This window comes from Pseudorasbora parva, chromosome 7, assembly GCF_024679245.1.
Source record: "Pseudorasbora parva isolate DD20220531a chromosome 7, ASM2467924v1, whole genome shotgun sequence".
NCBI lineage: Eukaryota > Metazoa > Chordata > Actinopteri > Cypriniformes > Gobionidae > Pseudorasbora > Pseudorasbora parva.
In genome coordinates this window covers 23,484,655-23,506,308 of record NC_090178.1, presented here as the reverse complement: position 1 = coordinate 23,506,308, position 21,654 = coordinate 23,484,655, and the positions used below count along the sequence as shown (strand labels likewise).

Below are 21,654 nucleotides of genomic sequence, written 5' to 3'. Positions count from 1 at the left end.
TAAATTATATCTTACACAAATTATATTAAAAACAATATTATCATGAAAAATAAAGATGTTTTAAATTACATTTTTACTATATTTGTACAATTTGGATGTTTCTGTATTCTGTAAATTATAGAAACCAGTTTATTGGTTAAAGGCATTATTCATTAGGCTAAATATTATCTGAATAAATCTGCTTAATAAAACAATCACTATATGTAAATCTAAAATGCAAATAAGTCGCTGATTCGGAACCATCAACGTTCATCGAAAGAAATGTGTCACTTTAAATGTAGTCGCAGTGAGCGCATGTGACGTAATACACGCTTCCAATCAATCGCTGGCTTCCATGTTTTTAGGGGTGGAGAAAAGAGAAAGAAATATGTGAAAATGGCTACTGTACTGTCTGAATCCGAGAAACCAGTAGATAATAAACTTATAAATGGTACAGTCGCCGAAAATAAACCTGAACTACAACCTGCATCTGCTACAGTCGCTGATTGTGACGCGGAGGTTTGTGCACAAGGCGGCGACGTAAAGGGAACGACAGAGCCTGGTGTTCCGTCTTCACCAGCAAGTGAAAATTCATCTCCACATGGCGCTGCTCTTTCACCAAGCAACAAAGATGAATCGGGAATTTCGTGTCATTGGAAATCTACGGTGGATGAACAAAGGACGGATGAGGTTTTCGAAAATAATAACGGTGATATTGTTTCTGCTGAGCCCAGAACGGACTGGGGGGAGACATCGAATCGTTTGCACAATGAAAACATCGGTAAGTAGGTTACAACTTTGCATCAAGGGCAAACAGTAAACGACACGCCGCGCTCTCTTGAACAGCGCATAGGCTTCACATATATATTCAGCCGTGGGAAGATCATGCAGAAACTCATGGAGCGTTTTTTGTGAGGGCAGCAATTAATTACTCTGTAATTGGCTTGTTCTAACCCAATCAGAAACAAAACTGCTTGTTTAACCCTTTCATGCGTGTAGATCAAGATTTGTTTTAGAGTTTTAATTTGATATAATTGCATGCAACACGACAAAAGTTCGTTTAAATGCGTTTTCCGAGTTATAATAAAAAAAATAAAATTAAATACAACTGTGGAACAAATAAACACCCTCTATAAGAAACGATTCATTTTCTTCAGAGCCTTTCTGACATAAGTTAATAAAACGAGTATATTTTTATTGTGAGTAGTTTAATAGACATATCCAAAACATGTTTATACCTGCCACTGGCACCCATATTCAGAATGATGCATCCTTTGCAATAAACACAAAATATATCAGTGCAGTTGAGTTGAAAAATGTAGTACATCCCCCTTGCAGAATCTGAATTATTTTTTTTAATGATTTTAACAAAATAAGAGGGGTACTGTTCTGAATAATATATTTTACATTAAAAGTGTTTGTAAAATAACTGAATTTATTCAAAAGTTGTGATGGTTGCTCTTGAGTCCCTCGTTTGTACTGAGCATTTACACTGCACAATGTTCTTCAGAAAAATCCTTCAGGTCCCTTTAAAAATAAGAAAAATGTGTACATCTTCATCCTGTTCAAAAGTTTTCACCCCCCAGCTCTTATTGCATAGTGTTCCCTTCTGAGCATCAGTGATTGTTTGAACCTATTTTTAATAGTTGTATTTGAGTTGTCCGCAGTGTGAAAAGTTGGATGTTAAAACCATACATACAAAGGGTACAAATATGCACAAGATGATGGAAAACTCAATATTTTGTAGGACCTGAAGGATTTTTCAGAAGAACATTGGGCAGTTTAACTGCTCGGGACAAACAAGGGTCTCAGAACAACCATCGCAAAAAACATATGTGGATCATCCAGATAATGACAAAACAGTTTTAAGAACCAAGGGTGTGTAAACTTTTGAATGGCTTCATTGTTCATTCTTAATTCAGCTTTTGTTTTGTCTTGTGGACTACTGTATACATCTTTTTTGTAAAATCTCTTATTCAGGACAGTACTGTACTTTTTGAATATTCCGCAAGCGGTATGTAAACTGTATCAACAACAATCAATTAATATCGGTTTATTTATCACAGTACTTCATGGCAGTGTATTTCTATCTTATTATAGCTGTTAAAGGGTTAGTTCACCAAAAAAGGAAAATTCTTTCATTAATTACTTGCCCTCATGCTGTTCCGGACCCATAAGACCTCTGTTCATCTTTAGAACACAAATTAAGATAATAATTTATTTATTTATTTTTTTAATCCGATGGCTCAGAAAGGCCTCCATTGGCTGCAGTGACATTTCCTCTCTCAAGACCTATAAAAGGTACTAAAGACGAGACATTGTTACAAAGTCCATCTCACTATAGTGGTTCTACAATAATTTTATGAAGCGACAAGAATAGTTTTTGTGCGCACAAAAACATAAATAACGACTTAATAGTAATGACTTATGTAAGTAAAAAAAGAAAAAGAAAAGAATTTCAGATACTTCCCCAGTTTTGTTTTTGTTATTTATTTATATATATATATATATTTGCATTTTGTCCATCAAAGTAAAGTTCTTATCTCATCTTATCATCTTATTTTATCTATAGCTGCTCTATAACAGATTGAAAACCTCACTAATGCACAATCAGGCATGTGGATTGTAGTTGAAAGTTAGAATTATGTTATTAGTTTAAGCATATTTCTTAAAGCTACACTGTGTAAAATTTCCCCCCATCTAGCGGTGAAAAGGTATATGACCATCCAGTGAATATTAGTTTCTGTTCCTCTCAATTCCGATTTCGTTTTAACTCCTACGGTGGACGATTTAGTCCAAGATTAACATGGCTTCCAGTTCAACCTTGTTCATGAGTGCCATCGAGTGTTAAAACGTGAAAGGGGAAGCTTCAATTTACGGGTCTGTCATCTTTGGCTAATGTACTTTCAAGATGGAGGGGCAACATGGCGACCGTCATTCGCACCCCTCACCCGTATGTATTTTCAATGGCATATTACAAACTTACGATAATACTTTATTACTTAAAAGAAGTAAATATACATTAATGAGCACATATATTTTTGATAAAATTAAGTGTTTTTAGCTAAGAATAAACTAAAAAAGTTACACAGTGTAGCTTTAAAGGGCAAGTTTATTAATTACAATATTTGTTGGTCAAAACAATGATTTACCTTTGCAATATTTTCTGTTTAAATGTTTTTGTTTTATAATCATTGCACTGTTAATAAATGTTTGAAAAGCCTCTAACAGACTGTGTTGAATATGTTGTTACACAACATCAGTGTGTATTTGGTTAAATTTACTGTAAATCTTTTTTTGTGTGCAATAACGGTACTATATAGTAGTACTTGATAGCTTTTTAGAAAGCCTTAAAAGACTGAAGTCATTTAAATAGGTTATTACAAATATAAATCTGAATGACTGCTACCTGTTGTGGGTTTACGAAGCAAATTACCTCCTAATGTTTTCATTGCTATTACTCCACAGGACAAGAAAATGACAAAGAAGAAACAGCAGACAAAACTATTGAAAATGTCAGCAAAGATTCAAAGCTTGCTATAGAGGAGGAACATCCAGCAAAACAAGATGAAGAGTCCACAGGGCAAGAAAACGACAAAGAAATAGTAGACAAAAATATAGAACATATCAGCAAAGATTTAAAGCTTGCTAGAGAGGAGGAACATCCACCAAAACAAGATGAGTCTAAACGGCAAGACAATGACAAAGAAATGGCAGACAAAACTATAGAAAATGCCGGCAAAGATTTAAAGCTTGCTAGAGAGGAGGAACATCCAGCAAAACAAGATGAAGAGTGTAAAGGGCAAGAAAACAACAAAGAAATGGCAGACAAAACTATAGAAAATGTCAGCAAAGATTCTAAGCTTGCTAGAGAGGGGGAACATCCAGCAAAACAAGATGAAGAGTGTAAAGGGCAAGAAAACAACAAAGAAACTGCAGATAAAACTATAGAAAAAGTCAGCAAAGATTCAAAACTTACTAGAGAAGAGGACCATCCAGCAAAACAAGATGAGGAGTTGACAAATGTAAGTGAAGAATCAAAGACTCATGGAGAGGCAACAGAAAGCATGGAAGTGGAGATGGAGGACAAAGGAGATCCCAAAAGCATTGAGAAGGTCAGCACAGAAGAGAAGGAGGGAGAAGATGAATCTAAGAGTGACGGGCAAGGTTTAGTTGTAAAACGAAGGAAAAGCCGCCTGGAATGCAATGAATGTGGTAAAAAATTCACTCGCCGGGAAACATACAACCTTCATCGACACTTTCACATGCATCAGGATGAGCAGGCTTCCCTCGTTTGTAAAGAATGTGGCATCACTTTTCAGCATCGAAGTGACCTCATCAAACACCGCAGTATTCATAAAGAAAATAACCAACCAAGTGTGTCACATTCAAGACGCTCTAAGATTATGTACAAGGAACGGAGGAGATTTGTGTGTGAGCATTGCGGTATGTGTTTCTCGACAATGATGCGATTAAAGCTTCATGCTTGTGAACAGACCATGGATAAGCCTTTTCGCTGCCCTCTGTGCCGCAAAGAGTTCCAGTATAGGGTGTCCATCAATGCCCACATGCAGAGTCACTCATTAGACAGTCCTTATCGGTGCCTGGAGTGCAACAAAGGCTTTCAGAGTTTGGGGACGCTGCATATCCACCAACGGTCCCACTCTGCACTGAAGCCGTATGAGTGTCCAGATTGTAGTATGGTCTTTAAGCATCGCTACGTCATGGAGGATCATCGACGCAGACACACGGAAGAAAGGGCACACCTGTGCAAAATCTGTGGGAAGAACTTCAAATACAGCAGCCTTTTGCAACAGCACCAGTATCTCCACACCGGCCGAAAGCCTTACCACTGCTCACACTGTGGAAAAACATTTGCTTTTGCACAAAACATGCGAGCACATTATCGACAACACAAAAAGATCTCAGCTAGGTCTGAGGCACATATTACAAACCATAATGCTTCGCTTGTAGGGCAAGTAGGTAAAGAGAACGCAAACGTTGAGCAGAAGCGCAACTGTCCTCTATGCCCTCAGATTTTTTATAAAGCATCTGATTTAAGAGCACACATGTTGATCCATGAAGCAGAGTACGAAAGAATGAGTAACGGCAAGAGATTTGATAAGGTCTATGCATGCCAGTATTGTCCTCTCAAATTCCAGACTGAATCTCTCCTGCAGTCCCATTCACAAACACATATGACAAACGTTTTGGGTATCAACACCACACATATCACAAATCAGGTTAAAGCTGTACTTGAAAAGCAGGATATTGGTATGGATGAGGCAGATATTGACAGTATGTCAGGAGTAGGGGGTTTAGAGAACCAGACAGAGAAGAAGCAGTTCAGGTGTCGAGACTGTGGGAAGTCCTTTCGTTACCGTTCAGTGTTAGAGCTCCACATGCGCATACACAACAAGGGTTACCAGTGTCAAGTGTGTAAAAAGTCCTTTAGATTTAGTAGCTACTTGCAGCAGCATTCGATTATCCACACTGGCAAAAAGCCATACAAATGCCCAGATTGTGGTAAGGATTTTGCTTTTCATCATAACATGAAAACACACCAGCGGCTGCATCAACAAAAGCCGTTTCGCTGCACACAGTGCCGTAAGGGCTACAGCGATGAAAGTCAGCTCCAGCGGCACATGCTTTCTCATACAGGTGAGAAACCTTACAAGTGTCATCTGTGTGACAAGAGCTTTGCTTTGGCCTACTTGCTCCGAGATCATCTAAACACTCATACTGGGGAGAGACCCCACCGCTGCCAGGAGTGCCATAAGTCGTTCCCTTGGCTTAGCAGTCTGCTTGTGCATCAAAAGATTCATGTGCGTAAACGGCAAGGTCAGAGTCATGGTTATCCACTGTCCATACATTCTCAAAGAGGTAGAATAAGCACTGGCAGGAGAGGTAGGCCGAGGTTAGATCGAGAAATGGGAAGGACGGCACCTCTAACAGGTAGAATCATACCAGAAACACTGTTGCCAAATGTGGTTCCACAACAATCCAGTAGCTTCAATGCAAATAGACCTGAACACATGCAGCTAAGATCACAGCACTTGCAGACGAGAAATCATTCCCAGCAGGTAGCAATGCAGCAAGAATGGCAACTACAAATCGCGCCTTCATCAGAAGAGCTGCTGCTCTCTCAGAAGCCCATGAGTTCATTGGAAACCCAGCCAACTAATACAGTGCAGATTCAGTGGCCAGGAAGTCACCTTAAGACGATCTTGCCTAAATGTGAGGGTGTCCCAGAGCTCATGCACCAGCAGCCATCTCAAGCAAATGTACCCATGTCAACACAACCTAATCATTACTCAGAGATAAATGTATCTGAAGCGGAGCAAAAGGCAAAGCATCCTTCTCTCTGGGCGAATACACTAAACTCCACTCTGCAGAAGACCTCTTCGGAGTCACAACACCACATGGACAGGCCTTCACCTCTGGATGTAAGAATGCAGTCACCGAGATCCATTCAAGACCCGCAGCAGTCGCAATGGCCAGTGCTCTGTGATTCAATGCAAAAATCTAATCCAGAGCTGTTCAATAATTCTTCAGAAGATGGTAAAGGAACTGTTGACTTAGAAGCACCAACCAACAACAAATCTGATAAACTCACTCATGATTTGCAAATGCCAAATTCCTCTGGTCTGGCCAAAACAGAGATGGGTCAGGCTGGTGGTATAGTGATATCCGCTGGTGCGTCCGTTCTACCGAATACTAATCCATGGGGAATTAAAACATCTTTAGAAATGTCTACAACTGTGAGCTTGCAAGAAATACCTGGGGATGCATTAGAGAAGCAGCAAAACAGACTAATCCAGCACTTGCCACAACAAATGCTTCTTCAACAGCAGCTTCATCAGCCACAACTCCAGGAACAGCCTCAAATACCTCCTACTTGGGTAAGTGCAACTCCCCCAAACCAGATGGGACCAGTGAACATTCCGTATGCACCAGCTCATTTTACTCTCGGAGACAGACCTCCAATGTGGGGGTTTCAGGCTGCTCCGGTTGTTTCTCAAACCCTTGTAAATGGACCAGTTCAACAGGGCCACATCCAACAGCACGTAGCTCTAATTTCTGGCCAGCGGATTCCTCTAACTAAGCCTCCATCTTTTATCTCAGCACCTTTTCCTCCACCAGCTCTAAATTTATCTGCTCCACATCCAATGCATTCTGTTGGAAGACAGCTTCCAGGTCCGTTACCACAAGGCATCTTCTTCACCTCACAGGGCAACATAAATGAGATGCCACTCATGCCACAAGTAACAAACTTACCTCAGTATGCCCAACAAACTGATCCACACAAGATGGGGAATAAAATGCCTTTTGCCCCAGATCACCTGTTCCAGTGCATGATATGTGGTTGTTCTTTGCCTGGAGAACTAGAATTACAGATGCATTATATGCAACATGCACAGCGAGATGTCTAAGTTTTATTTTATTTTAGAAAGATATAAACACAAAACAATAGCTCAGTTTAGACTGTCTCTTTGCTCTTGTAATGTACATTACTGTTAAGCTGCTGGAGTGTGTCATGAAGATTTAAAATGTATTCATGTTTTTATTCAGTTATTAAATTTTCCAGCTGAACTTATATACTAGTTTCATGTGATTATTACCCTTTTATGCAATAAACCACACAAACCAAATTAACATTGTTAATGTTTTTAAAAGAACTCCAGTTCTGCACTTCATGTTACTTTAGTACGAAGCCCCGCACATGACATGCAAGAAAAAAAAGGTAAATAGTCTGCATGATTTATAAATCGAAGGAACAAAATAGTAAATTGTGCGTACAATTTAGCCTTCTAGGTTTTTTTTTTTTTTGTGTTAAACTTTTAGGATTTTTTTTTTTTAAATAATAGTTTGATGTTTTCATTTAAAGTCACAAAATGTTTAACTGATTTAAGGGTGTATGTGAACTATTTAAAAAAACAAAATTCATAGGCAATAGTTGTTTAAACTTAGGTAAACATTTAATAAAGTGCTTGTATTTCATAATTTGAACTCTATAATTCCATACAAGAGCAATATGGTTATTTATTTTTCTTTTTTAAGTTGTTTTGAAGTTTCAAGTCATTGAAATGCCTTTTACTAGCCTTACCTCTATTCGGTGGTTTCAGCTTGATCAAATCAAGTAGCCTATATCTGTCTTGGTAGTACTGTTGTGTGCCTACGTGGCTAGAGTCATTGTCATCTCAAAAATGGTATATTAACAATACACACACATCATTGTGATAACTTTACATGGCCGTATTGGTTTTTATGTCATCATAATGGCATTTTCTATCTCATTACCCTAATACGTAACCCGCACAGAAACCTTTATGCATTTTTACATTTTTTAATTGTTTAGAATGTTTATTTAGCCATTTGAATTATGGGGATAGCCGTCCACATAATCAGGGGCGTGGGACCGGGGGGATAAAGGGTACTGAGTAACCAGGGCCCGAGGCAGGGAAGTCCGTTTTCTATAGGCTACATACACATACATGGTACGGGGTCCAGCAAGATGGTTTGTACCCAGGGCCCAAAATTTGGTGCTACGCCACTGCACATAATGAATGGGGTAGCGAACTGAAACCTATACACTATGGCTACATTTTGTGTCTAACCAGTTAAACATACACATGCAAATAAAGAGAGAGAATATGTGTGTCATGTCAGCAAATAGAAAATATGTTTATTATGTTTATTATAGCCCCAACAGCAGGGGCGAATTTTATCTTATATTTATATTCATTTATTGAAAAACATTGCTTTACTAAAACTGGGGTGAACAATATTTTCAACAAAATATTAGATCGCATAAATCAACTTTGCATTGCTGACCGAGATCGCGGCAAGGATCAGCCAAATGTATTTCGGAAAGAGGTGGATAGCCCTGTTCTATACCCAAGGCCTAGGAACTGGATTTTGTTATTGTGGAATACACGAAGGCCTAACGATTGAAATTCATCCTGCCCAATTGACCCACAATCAAATGTCCGAACGTTTTTAGATATTTTATGTATACGGGGGATCAAATTAAATATACGTTTTAATCGTTTTTAGGTAACGTAGGCCTATTTTATTTCCAATTGTATCACATTAATTTTCTTAACTACTTTTTTTACTATCGTCACAAATTAATATATTAACAACATAACTGAAAATGCAGAGTGAATGATATTGTGGATATTAAAATGTCGATAAGACATGACCTGACAAATTATAAACAACGTCCGGGCTGCTAGGCCCCGCCTATTTTCACACATCTACCATAAAATAAATTACCAAAAGCATAGCTTTTTAATATCTATTTCACAAATATATATTAGTTTTTATAATTTAATATTGAATTATCTGCATTTTGTATTCTATTACTTTATATTATGCTCACACTGCGGTTCAGGCAAACGTTGCGTTCTAATGGAGTCAGAAACGTAGCCTAATTAATATTCATGAGCTATGCTTTCGCCATAGTAGGATTCGTAAGTTTACCTCCCCCCCAACAACACAATGTCCTTTACCGCGAAAAGTGCGGTGCCTTTCCTTTCGAGGAAAGGCTCGAGCCATTATGGCTGCGGTGTATTCTGAAAAGGATTGCAATTTGCAATCAAATAATGAAAGTTTGTCCTCTGAATATGAGAAAGGTGCAGCCCAAGAGGTAAACATCGATCCAGTGAGCAATAGCAAAGCCAGTAATGCTAAAAACATGGACGGAGAAATAGAATTATGTCCCCGTGGCCCTGTATTGAAAGCCCAGGACAACGCCGAAGTTGTTGCAGCCAATGCTGCAGTTCCAGCCATAGAGATTAAAGTAGAGCAAGTGGAGGAAGACGAATGTGTAGTTGTACATATGGACGAGGTGTTGGACTCGTCTGAAAGAGATGAAAGTAGCGAAGGTAAGCAACTTTTTTTTGCTGTTGACAACACCGACCTATCAGTTAGTCCCTATAGCTATACTTATCTTTTACTTTGGGAAAAAACACAAAAAACAAGTAGGTAAGTCACCTAAAAAAATAAATCAACACCATCTTCCATTTAGGAGTCATACACCCGTTGCATCATATTTTATTTTCATATAATTGTACATAATAAAGACGTGCACCTTTTATTACCAACTATGATGGTTTATATGTTGCTTTAAAACAACTGTATTAATTTGCACCAGTGGATGCGTCGTCATGGGGAATGACAAAACGGAAGCAGTACTGCATGTCCATGAGGAATTTATTTATTGTTTTTAGTCATGTCCAGCTTGCTGCCTGTCATTATTTCTTAGTATAGGGTTTACTGATTTGGCTTGCATTTTACAACTGTGAGGTTTTAGGCTTCCGGCTTCCAATATACCTTCTTTGTCATTTTTTAACCAGCTGTGCAGTCATTTTAGTAGGCAACGATATGTTGACTACTCTCGTGCATATCTGCTCCACCTTAAATTATATTGCAGTGTCGCTGTTTTGCAGTAGATGGCAGTATTTTCTCAAATTTTGAATAGCGCATGCGCAAAATAAAATAACGAATAAGGCGAATTAAGTACTGTTTAAGCAGTGTATGAACTCTCTCTATAATATGTGTTTTTTAATATTTTTTTTGTGTAATGGTGACTTGTTGCACCATATCATGGGCGATATAATTTTAGGTGCAACAAATCATTCAAATTAGATGACGAGTTTCGTTACCTGGCAACAGGTTTCTTTAAATAAAAACCTGCCAGCCTAAATGTCTTATTTATAGTTGTGCAAAATTTCAACAATGAAAGCATTTTAAGCTTTATTTTGAAGTTTTATGGCTGTATATTGATATAGGTCTCATTAAGAACTGAAGTTACATAAGAAACAGTAGATTGTATTTCTGTTTTCCCCCCTGATAATTTGTAATGCATAAATTGTTTCTGATAGCTGCAATACACTCTTAAACGTTTTTTATAACAAGCAATACGAGAGTTAAGAGATTATTAACCATTAGATTTTAAATTGTTGTTTGGTTTGTTGTCCTATTCAATCACTTTTAAAATTTACTTTAATACATATTTCCGACTTTAAGATTACTATTATTATTATTTTCTTTGAACATTTGGACTAAATGGGACTTTTTTCAGACTTCTCAATTTTATTTGTTGGCTCTATACACCGTTTGTTTTTCCTCTGACCACTAGACATGCCCTGACCTCCTAATTTCCCTGTTATCTTTTTAGGGGATTGGCCATTTCGCTGTGAGGATTGCAGTGAGGCATTTGGGAACAAGGAGGATTACTTAGAGCATCGCAGCGAGCATATCCATGATGGTCCCATAGTCTGCCTGGACACAGATTCACAGTGGGATGACCTGCTCATCTCGACCGACGGAGGCCGAAGAACGTTGTTCTGTGCTCTGTGCGGACAAAAGTTTTCAAGCTCGAAAGGCTTTTTCAACCATCAACTGAAGCATCGCAATCAAGTCATTAAAAAGGGGATCAGTGACGGCTTTGGTGAGGGTGCAGTAAGACAGAAGCTTTTTGAATGCAAGGATTGTGGTAAAGCATTTTCCACTGTTGGTCAGTGTCTCAACCATCAGCGTTCACATAAGCAGGCCTCAAAGTCTGTCTTTCATCAGCTTGCTCATCTAAAGAAAAAGTCATTTCAGTGCCCCACCTGTGGACGCTGTTACTCTCGGGCTTCGGCTCTTGACGCACATCGTCGTTGTCATGAGGTAAAGCTGGTGAAATCCAAAAGCTGTGAAACTGAGAAACCTCTGTCACTTAATGAATCTCCAGGTCAAACTGAAGACAATGGCACAAGCTCTGAACAGCCTGAGGAGAATGAGCAAAAAGTTATTCAGTGCATCTGTGGCAAAACATTTCGCTCCATGTCTGGCCTCAGTACTCACCAGAGATTTTCAACCAGCTGTTCAGAAGGGAAGGTCAAGGAGGAAATTAAGCGTCCATTTGTTTGCTCTGAATGTGGCAAGACTTTTGTTAGCTCTGTGGCTCTGTTGTGCCACCAGCGTTGGCATAAAAGACGGGCACAACTTGTCTGCAATGGCCAGCCATATAAATGCACAGAGTGCGGCAAGGTCTTCACCTCCCTCACGTTTTACAATAAGCATCAGCGACTGGCGCACAGTGAAGAGCTGCCAGCGAAATCATTCCTTCATCAAGTTATTCAGCTCAAGAAGAAGGCTTTTGAGTGTCACGAGTGTGGTCGTCGGTTCTCGCGAGCATCTGCCTTGCAGTCACATCAGCTCTGCCATACTGATTTCTTCGGCGACATCATGGAGAAGAAGCCTGAGATGAGCACAATCACTCACACAGTAAAAACAAACCAGAATGACAGTGTTGTTATTCATTCTAAGGAGACTTCACACGATCAAGTTCAAAAGAATGATTTGAGCTGTACCGACACAGTAGAAGAGTATCAGACCATAGATGTTGATTATGAAGTTGTCCATATCACGGCTTCAGATGATAATGAGAACAACAGTGGTTTCTCTCAGGATCAAAATCCCGATCTCGAGTTAGTGTGTGAATCAGACCAAGAGGAAAAAGATGACATGGGTTTCAATTTGAATCAGACAGTTGAATCTACCTCAGCCCTGCAGTTGAATCCAGAGATTGATGTCAAAATTGTACAGATTGATTATGAGCATTTAAATGATGAACCATTAATAAATGCGGAAATCATGAGCAAAAGCCATCCTCAAGAGGCGAAGTATAATTGTCCACACTGTGATCGTAAGTTTGTCAAGGCTTTGTCCTTGCGCTGTCACATACTTTGGCACAAGGGGTGCATGGGGAAAAAATCAGATAGGAGGCAGAAGTTTGACATAGTGACACTAACTGAGGAGGAGCACACTGACTACTCACTAGCATGTGAGGTCTTTGGTCACAAAAATCCATCTAAGAGTGATCATTTTATTCACACAGGAAAGTCTGAGGATAAAGTAGCATACAAGTCTATTTCATACCAACTTGAAAATCTGCAGAAAAACAATATTAAATGTGAAGAGTGTGGCATGTGTTTTTCCAGACTGTCTGCATTGCATTCTCACCAACAGCTTCACAGTAAAAAAAAAAAGCCCTTTGCTTGCTTGCAGTGTGACAGGAGATATGTGACCGCCAGCGGTCTGTACAACCATCAGAAGGTTTGCTGTGGCAGTGCCAAAGACGAGAAAACAAAGAATTTCAATCCAACCAAGTCTCTTTTGGGCCCAAAGGTTTATCACTGTAAAAAGTGTGGTAAAGGTTTTTGGTCATTGGGAGCTTTCAGTCATCACAAACAAAACCACTCGGAGTGTGCAGATGGCGAGACAAGGCCCACAGGTACGCCTGAAACTGAGAACGTTCACATACGTCGGAAGAAAAAGGGTCGTAGGGGTGGTTATAAAAGAGTGCACCCTATGAATTCTAAAGAGGAACATAAATGCGAGGTGTGTGGAAAATCATACCACATGCTAGCTTGTTTTCTTAAACACAAACTTGTCCATGACACAAGTCTCCAACCTGCTGTCAAATCATTTGACTATCAAGTACAACAGTTAAAAAAGAATTCCTACCAATGTCCCGACTGTGGAAAAGTTTTCTCCCGTGCGATGGCCCTCCAGTTTCACATGAAAAGTCATGGCTTTGAGACTGGCCTTCCTTTGATAGAGTCTGACTCGACTGAGCGACCTCAATGCCTGACATGCTACTCCTTTTTTGCATCTGAGTCGATACTTCAGAATCATCAGAAGTACTGTTTAAAACCAGAGGACAATGGGGAATTTCCACAAGAAGGCAGGGAAGTTGAGATAGAGGAGCAAAATGTATCCCCACAAAAAGCGGGTGATGTTGTCGCCACTTCTCGTTCAACTGATTCCAAAAAAGAACAAGAAACAACTTTAGCTTCAGATTTGAAATACAAATGTAAAGACTGTAGCAGAAGCTTTTCAGTAATTGGTGCTCTAAACTTTCATAAGCGAATTCATCGTAACAGTCCCCAATCTAAAAAGCTGAAGTCCAGTTTGGAAAAGCCGTTGAACCTTGGCAAAGTGACACCAGAGAATTGTTTGGCTAAATCGCCTTTTGTTTGTGCTGAATGTGGAAGATATTTTAGCACTAATTCGGCTCTTGGCACACATAGGCGATGGCACAAGGACAAAAAGTTAGCCAGATTTCTCTTAAAGACCAATAAGGTACGCTCAAAGAAAAGTGTGGATGGTGGTCCTTATTTATGCAACATATGCGGGAAAGGATTCTTCTACCTTTGTGTTCTTCGCCGGCATCAACTACATCATCCCCCCATGGAGGCTCAACCCCAAAAAGAGCGTGTAGTTGCTGAAACAAATAGTGTTTTTACCTGTCCAGATTGTCAAATTCCTTTCTCAAGTGGGTCTCTTCTAACAACTCACTTTGCAGACCATCATAGCAAGCCTACTGAGAGTGAGAAACTACAGTCTGAAATCCTCTCTACGGATGAGTCGGGTCCACACGTCAAAAAATTGTACTCATCCAAAATTGACGTTACCAAACGAGAGAATACTACGGTACAGCATTATCAGTGCTCCCACTGTGTTAAGAGTTTCTTGAACATACGTGGCCTTCGTGCGCACAAATGGCAGAAACATCACAAGGTTAGTGAACGACCCACTGCGTCTGTAGAAGAGAGCTCTGCATATGCAAAGCCATTTGCTTCTGAAGGATCCCTTCGTAAAACGTCCAATAAGAAAGAGCTGAAAGCATCTACAGAGGAGGATCCCATACAGCACAGTCGAAATTTTGAACTTACTAAATGTTTTTTCAAATGCGATAAATGTGCTAAAGCGTTTCCTAGCGAGGAGCAGTTAAACGCTCATAAGGAGGTGGCGAAGACTCGTCCACACTGCTGCGCTCTTTGCTGCCGTGGTTACTGGACTGAAAACCAGCTTCAGCATCATCTCGCATGGCACAACGAAGTACGACGCCGTCTCCCAACTGAACTGCGATACAGACTGAGTGCTTCCCTGGCACCTGGGCCTTCAGACAACCAGCAGGCTTTATCACACAGATCCGAGCCTGTAGCCCTTGTAAGTCCACAAACGAACAGCCATAAATGTCAGCGATGTGGGAAAACCTTCCTGTCACCTCGTGCGCTGCAGCACCACCAGACTCTTCACAAAAATGAAGAGCCGTACCATTGTTCATTGTGTTCACAGACATTTAGTGATATCAGAAATCTTATAGACCACCATCAGGAGTGCTTGGGTGATAAAGAGCGAAAGGACTGTAGCTCAGCTTTCGAAGTAAGAGGCGCTGATAACTTGACTTGCATTGAGTGTGGCATTTCCTTCAAACAGGAAACAGAACTGCATCAGCATTATATTGAACATGCACGTGGGTTCTAAAACTTGTTAAAAAAAAATCCATGAAATGGATAATGGTATCTGGTACATTGTTTACTGCATCTGCACTGATTTAACTAGTAATTGATTTTGTTACCTGCTGTAAGTGTTGGTATTCAGTAGAGGAACCGTATGCTTAAAGAGTGCCACTATCAGCTTTTAGATTCTAGGTTTTTGCTGAAATTGTTGTAAAGAAAAAAAGTTAACAGCTAAATTCAGAGCATTATAACAGATGTCCTCTAAACCAAATAGTGTGTTGTAATTACTTGCATAAAACCTGTACTTTTCTATGATTCCCTTTAAATCTCAGTAGGTCTCTGCAAGTGTTCCAAGAGCATCTCTTTGATGCGTTTCAACCAATTTAGGGGTTTTAAAAATATTTATTTTTCCTTCTTTTTTTACTGCTCAATTTAGTGTCTCTTTTGATTTATATCATCTGGCTTGTACTTTTAAAGAGTACTTCATTTAAACCACCAATGTGTTTGCTGTATATTTTTTGTATTTGCTAAAAAGTAGCGTGAAGATATTTTTTGTAAGCATTACAGCTTTAAGTCTCATGTGTTGTGTTCATGTTAGACTTGGTTTGTGATTTGTACAGCATCTGGTAATGCCAGTGTCATTGCTACTGACATCACCACTTTACACTGTAAACCACATTTCTGTTGCATTTAGGTTTTGGTTTGCATTTTGAAAATGTATCATCATTCAACTTTTTGAAAAAAAATTGGGATTTAATGTTTCTCTTGAAAATGTTGTGAGCGTACAGACAATTATTTCCTTGCTAGATATAATGTTAAACGTTCCTTGTGTAATTGCCCTGAAGTCATGTTAATGACATTAAGAATGTATGAATAAGATGCAAACTGCTCGGTAGAGCAGGGTTTTGTGTGTAGGAATGGCATGATGAATCAAAGAAAATAGCAGATCGTCTGAATCAACGTGTGATATTAAATTCAAGTTATATTAACATTCCATTTCGTTGGCTTGGCTTGGTGGTGAATATGGAGGTTTATGGTTGTTTTTTTAATAAAGGACCATCCTTTAATTTCCTTATAATGTTGATTCATTGGTCATAATTTCAGTGAAAATGGTCATTATTTTGCCTTGCAGATGTTCCTGCAGCCATAACCCGCTTAATCTCTCCTTTCCCACTCTTATTAATATGTAGCTGATACTCTTTGAATGATGTCACTGGACATTCTGATAAACAAGTATTCTGATAAATATTATTAGCATGCATATTTGGTGTAGCTGACTAATAAAACGCTTGTGTGTTATGTAGTGTGTGATTCTAAACATACCATTCTTAAGACACTTGGATGACTCCTTTTTTCTACATGGTTCTTAAACTGACTACATGTCATTCTTTACATTGACTTTACATTCTTAAAGGGTTAGTTCACCCAAAAATGAAATTTATGTCATTAATGACTCGCCCTAATGTCGTTACACACCCGTAAGACCTCTGTTCATCATCGGAACACAGTTTAAGATATTTTATATTTTAGTTAAAAAAAAATGCAATGCAAAAGTTATGATAGTGCAAATACCATTGTAATAAGATTACAATAAATCATGAAACACTTGAGAAACTTTTGCAGTAGAAGGTAGAATATTGTTTTGCTCTTTTTTTGATAGTCTTGTGTTGCTCACATGAAACTTTCTTCTCCAGTGAAGCTGCACAGCATGAGTTGTCAGGACTGTGGGCAGCTGTTCACTCGATGCATGGGAGGCCTTCAGAATTTATCTTTGTTAACATGTAAAAGAAAAGAGATGAAACAAGAAAAGCCGTGGAATCTGTCTCTGATGAAAATGTGATATATATATACACACACACACACACACACACACACACATATATATATATATATATATATATATATATATATATATATATATATATATATATATATATATCAAAACAAGTGAAAGAAATAAATAAAAAAAGATAAATCCTTTGATGGTTCTTGTGAGATAAAACTGTCTAACTGTCTGAGTCTGAGATGTTCACCGTCTGTCCTGGGTTTCTATGTTGTCAAAAGAAGAAGGAAATATGTACACAGGTAAACAAGGTCTATGCCTGCACTGTCAGCGGGAAGGTCTACCTGGAATCTTTCAGAAATCACCATTTGCAAATAACTTCAAAAAAACAATAGCGTGAAATCCCCTGTAAAACATGTAAGGGAACTTTAAAATTATTGTCCATTCTCTCTTACACTTCATCTAAAATTAAGTAAGCAGTGTTCCTGAAAAGCATTCTGTCCTTCACTGTGAAACGGTGCAATAAATCTTTTGCCTCTGCTGTGGCATTTGTGAACCATCAGGAAATGCACAAGCAGATGTCTGGTGCAATGTATGTACTAAAGTTTTCAGAAATTCAGAGGGATTGGAAAGACACTTGCATGGCCATGACAACAAAAAACATGTGCAACATCTGCCAGAAGTCCTTTCGGGTTTCACCCAAACTTCAGAACCGAGGTTCACACTGGTGCCAGGCCTTACACGTGATCTTTGCCACAAGAGTTTCTCGCAACTAGGAAATCGAATTACCCATCAAAAGAAACGCCTAGAGGGTCTTTAAAAAAGGAGACTATGTCCCCCCTCAGAAAAAAGGGACGTGGCTTTTAGAGGAAAGAATCATGTCAGTTATGGGGAAAAGTCCTTTTTAGGAGTAATGAATGTTTTCAGTCAAGAAGAGGAAATAAAAAAGGATTCAGAGGAAGAAGATGGGGATGAGAAAATCGATGCCAACAATGCTACAATATCCCTTAAACTAAAAGGGATTCATCTGACTCTAGTGACTCTTCTGACGCCTCATCAGATGAAGAACAAAACTAAATTGAAATGAGGCACAGGAAGACCAGCAAATGCAGGAAGTTGAGGGGGAGTGTGTTGAATGTGGTGTACATTTCATTGGGGTGCCTGAGCTTAAATAAATGCACGCAATTGGGAAAGTTTACTACACATTATGCTTATTATTAATGTGATATTTGTATGACTAATTAATTTAAAATAATGTAGTTTTGGGGGGATTGGATGGTGCTATAGTTTAATCACAAGTTTGCCTTATTTTCCTTTGAAAGCCCTTGTGCTTCATTGCTTAACACTGTTATCAAGGTCTTCGTTTAGTAAGGAATGGAATGTGACACTAACATTTATTACTGCTTTTTGCAGTTTTGACATGTTTCTTTCTAGTGTCTTGAATCTGGAATCTTGGTTTGTTGAAAGGATATTTTTGGACTATTTTCTGTTATCGAATATAGTTTTTATTGCTGTTAAAAGTTGAGACACTATATTATTAATACACCATGTGCTGTTAAGCATAGCATTTCTCTTGTGTTGATTAAACATTTAAGTAAACAATAACTGTCGTAAGTTGTGCTTCACTAAAAATATAAAAGTTACATTTTATTTTATTTAAGCAACTGCATGTACACTACCTTGGTTTTATCATGTTCATGGAAAATGGTGTGATAAGAACTGTTGTCCCAGGTGCTAATTTTCACTTATGAATCATTTGCCATGATCTTATTGGTTGTTCTGTAGGTATCAATGTTAAATAAAGCACTTAAAAAGATTAACACAATTCTTGAACGTAGGTAGGTTTTCTCTCTGAAGTTTTGTTTTGTTTCTCTGCAATGAAGACTATAGTTGTGTTTGCTTTGCTGACTGTGGCTGTGGGTATGTAGATCTCTCTTATTGATTTTAATGTCAGTTGTTGGTTTCTTCCTTCTTAAAATTAATATGAGACTTAAGATCTTGTTAGATAAAGCAGCAAATATGCCAAAGAAGAAATCAGTTCACATAATCAGTTACAAAAGACACAACAAACTTTGCACAGTGATTTGATTTGCTTTATTTTGGGCACTTTGTGAACAATTAAACATTATTTTTATGAAGCTTGCAGTGCAGATGATAAAATCATTGGAGGTTATGAATGTTCACCCAACTCCCAACCCTGGCAAGTCTACCTTACTTACGATAATGGGGAGCGCTGGTGTGGAGCGTCTGTGATTAATGAAAGATGGCTTGTTTCTGCTGCTCACTGCTACGTTTCGTGAGTACATCATATTTTAATGTTAAACCTCATCAATCTCCTCAAACAAGCAACTTTTTAACTGGACTAAAAGCATTTGGTTGTTAAAATGTGTATGCACTGAGAAGGATAACTGTAAAATGAAACCAAAGGCTGTGAAATTACCCATTCAATTCTATATTGCTGTTAAAAGTATTAATTAGAGTATTAATTAGTATTGTATTAAAGCCCAGTAATATATGAGTTTTTGTCAAATAGAGCTTCTCGTCTTACTGTCCACCTGGGAGAGCACAATGTCTACATTGAAGAAAGCACAGAGCAGCGACTCGGGGTAGAGAAAGTGATTCCACATCCGGACTATAATGACTTTACATATGACAATGATTTCATGCTGATCAAGCTGAAAGAGCCTGCCGTGTTCAACCAGTATGTGCAGCCAATCCCTCTGGCAACCAGTTGCTCCTCTGAAGGGGAGCAGTGCTTGGTTTCCGGATGGGGCAATCAGATCACCACTGGAGGTGAGATAGCTGAGTAATGAACATCTTTAGTGTTAAAAACTGTTAGTTGTGATTTTGATCGATTGAATGACAGTATGATATTTGATTGCCAATGATCAGCGCTGAGCTATTTTATTATTGCTTCTTTGTGTGTACCAGACAGACTCTTGGTCTGTGTATTAGTGGTGGGGATTTTTCAGTGACTCTTTCTACAGGTTTCATTAATATGCCAGACTGGAATACACTAAATGACTTTTGCTATTTTTGCCCAAATTTGCAATTTAGATGAGTTGATTCTAGTTTCCGAAAGCCATAGTCAGTCAGCAGATTTTAGCAAAATAAAATTCACAGTAATTTCAAAAATACTGACTAAATGTCACAGTATGGCTATAGCTGCGAAATATTTGTTGTTGTTGTTGTTGTTGTTGTTGTTGTAGTTTCAGGCTACAGCTGTGGACAACATTTCTCCCTGCACCCTTAGGCTTAAAAAGATGAAAAGACTTGAAAAGTCTGGTAATTTTGTAATCATCAGTTGTTACTGTATGATACCAGAATTTCTCTATGCACTGTAAAAATTTACATCTATATGTTTCAGTTGGCCAAAATGAGTTTCTGTGAATTAAATGTATCAGTTCACAGAAATTCAATTTGGCCAACTGAAAAATTTAGATGTTATTGTTCAATTGGAGACTTTTATTTTTAAGTCTGCAGGTGTATAATGTCTACTTTTTTTTAAATAATGTTGTGTATTCCAGCCTGTATACTGTCTTTTTGAGTGAGTCATTTGAATTATTCACTAAACCAATTAATTCAAAACACTGATTCATTCAGAAAACATCACTACTGTACTTTGCTCTGAGATACGCAACATAAATTTATATGCTGGCTTGTTTGAAACATTTTGTTGGTGGGTAAAAAACAAAGTACGTCAGTATTCTTAATTGTTTTATAAAAACAATCTTGCAAGAGTGGCATATATATCGCTTATATTTGCGATTTGTCCAAAAGCTGGGTATGTACAAGATCCAAATCTTCAACATTGTTCTTGTACTTTTTTTCCAGTTGACTATGCCTCTGTGCTGCAGTGTTTGAATTTGCCTGTACTGTCAAGGGTGCAGTGTGAGGATGCATATGGATGGCAAATAACAGAAAACATGTTCTGTGCTGGATTCATGGAGGGAGGCAAAGACTCATGTCAGGTATGTAATTGACATAGTCTTCTTTTTTATGTCTGTTATAGCCTATATTTTCTTGCTGAATCACAGTTTTTGTCTTTGCCTTTTCGAAACTATTCTCAGGGTGATTCTGGCGGTCCTGTGGTGTGCAATGGGGAGCTGCGAGGAGTTGTTTCATGGGGTTATGGCTGTGCTCAGCGTGACAAACCTGGGGTTTACGCTGAGGTGTGCCGCTACACTGACTGGGTCGCGTCCACCATAGCTAACAATTAACTGTTTGTACAGCTGAGTTGGACCTTTTAATTACATTTATTTTATTACTGAAATATCTGTGATTAAATTCAGATTTGGAACAGAAGGTTGCTCCCAGCCCAAAATGTAACCCCCAAAAGGAGTCATATTGCTATTCTTTATGCTCACAATCACAAACTTGTGATATCAGAAATCTTGCTGACCATCATCAGCTGGAATTTAAATAGACAATAGATAAGTAAGCACTGCTGGGGGAAAAAAAACATACTGTACCAATCTAGAGTGTCTCTTTTGTGATAATGGCTAAATTGTACATCACCTTGCTTATTACATGGCTGCTCACACAATATATTGATTTAAGTTTAAATTCTTTAATAATAAAAAAAGTCTA

The 21,654-nt window shown here is 38.4% G+C and overlaps 3 protein-coding genes across 3 annotated transcripts; all 3 read left to right on the top strand.

Annotated features, from left to right (window-relative positions):
* Positions 1-333: 333 nt before the first annotated feature.
* zgc:66448 (uncharacterized protein LOC327401 homolog) lies at positions 334-7,576 on the top strand. The gene is made up of 2 exons (XM_067448698.1): positions 334-760; positions 3,448-7,576. Exons 1-2 carry the CDS (start codon positions 376-378, stop codon positions 7,410-7,412), a joined length of 4,350 nt encoding a protein of 1,449 aa, XP_067304799.1. The 5' UTR covers positions 334-375; the 3' UTR covers positions 7,413-7,576.
* Positions 7,577-9,473: 1,897 nt separating this feature from the next.
* Positions 9,474-16,352, top strand: si:ch211-261d7.6 (zinc finger protein 721). The gene is made up of 2 exons (XM_067448697.1): positions 9,474-9,869; positions 11,165-16,352. Exons 1-2 carry the CDS (start codon positions 9,542-9,544, stop codon positions 15,304-15,306), a joined length of 4,470 nt encoding a protein of 1,489 aa, XP_067304798.1. The 5' UTR covers positions 9,474-9,541; the 3' UTR covers positions 15,307-16,352.
* A 2,536-nt stretch (positions 16,353-18,888) lies between these two features.
* On the top strand, positions 18,889-21,654 carry LOC137083037 (trypsin-3-like). The gene is made up of 5 exons (XM_067448696.1): positions 18,889-18,984; positions 19,204-19,360; positions 19,598-19,857; positions 20,899-21,035; positions 21,135-21,654. The coding sequence occupies exons 1-5, from the start codon at positions 18,942-18,944 to the stop codon at positions 21,282-21,284; spliced, it is 747 nt and encodes a 248-aa protein (XP_067304797.1). The 5' UTR covers positions 18,889-18,941; the 3' UTR covers positions 21,285-21,654.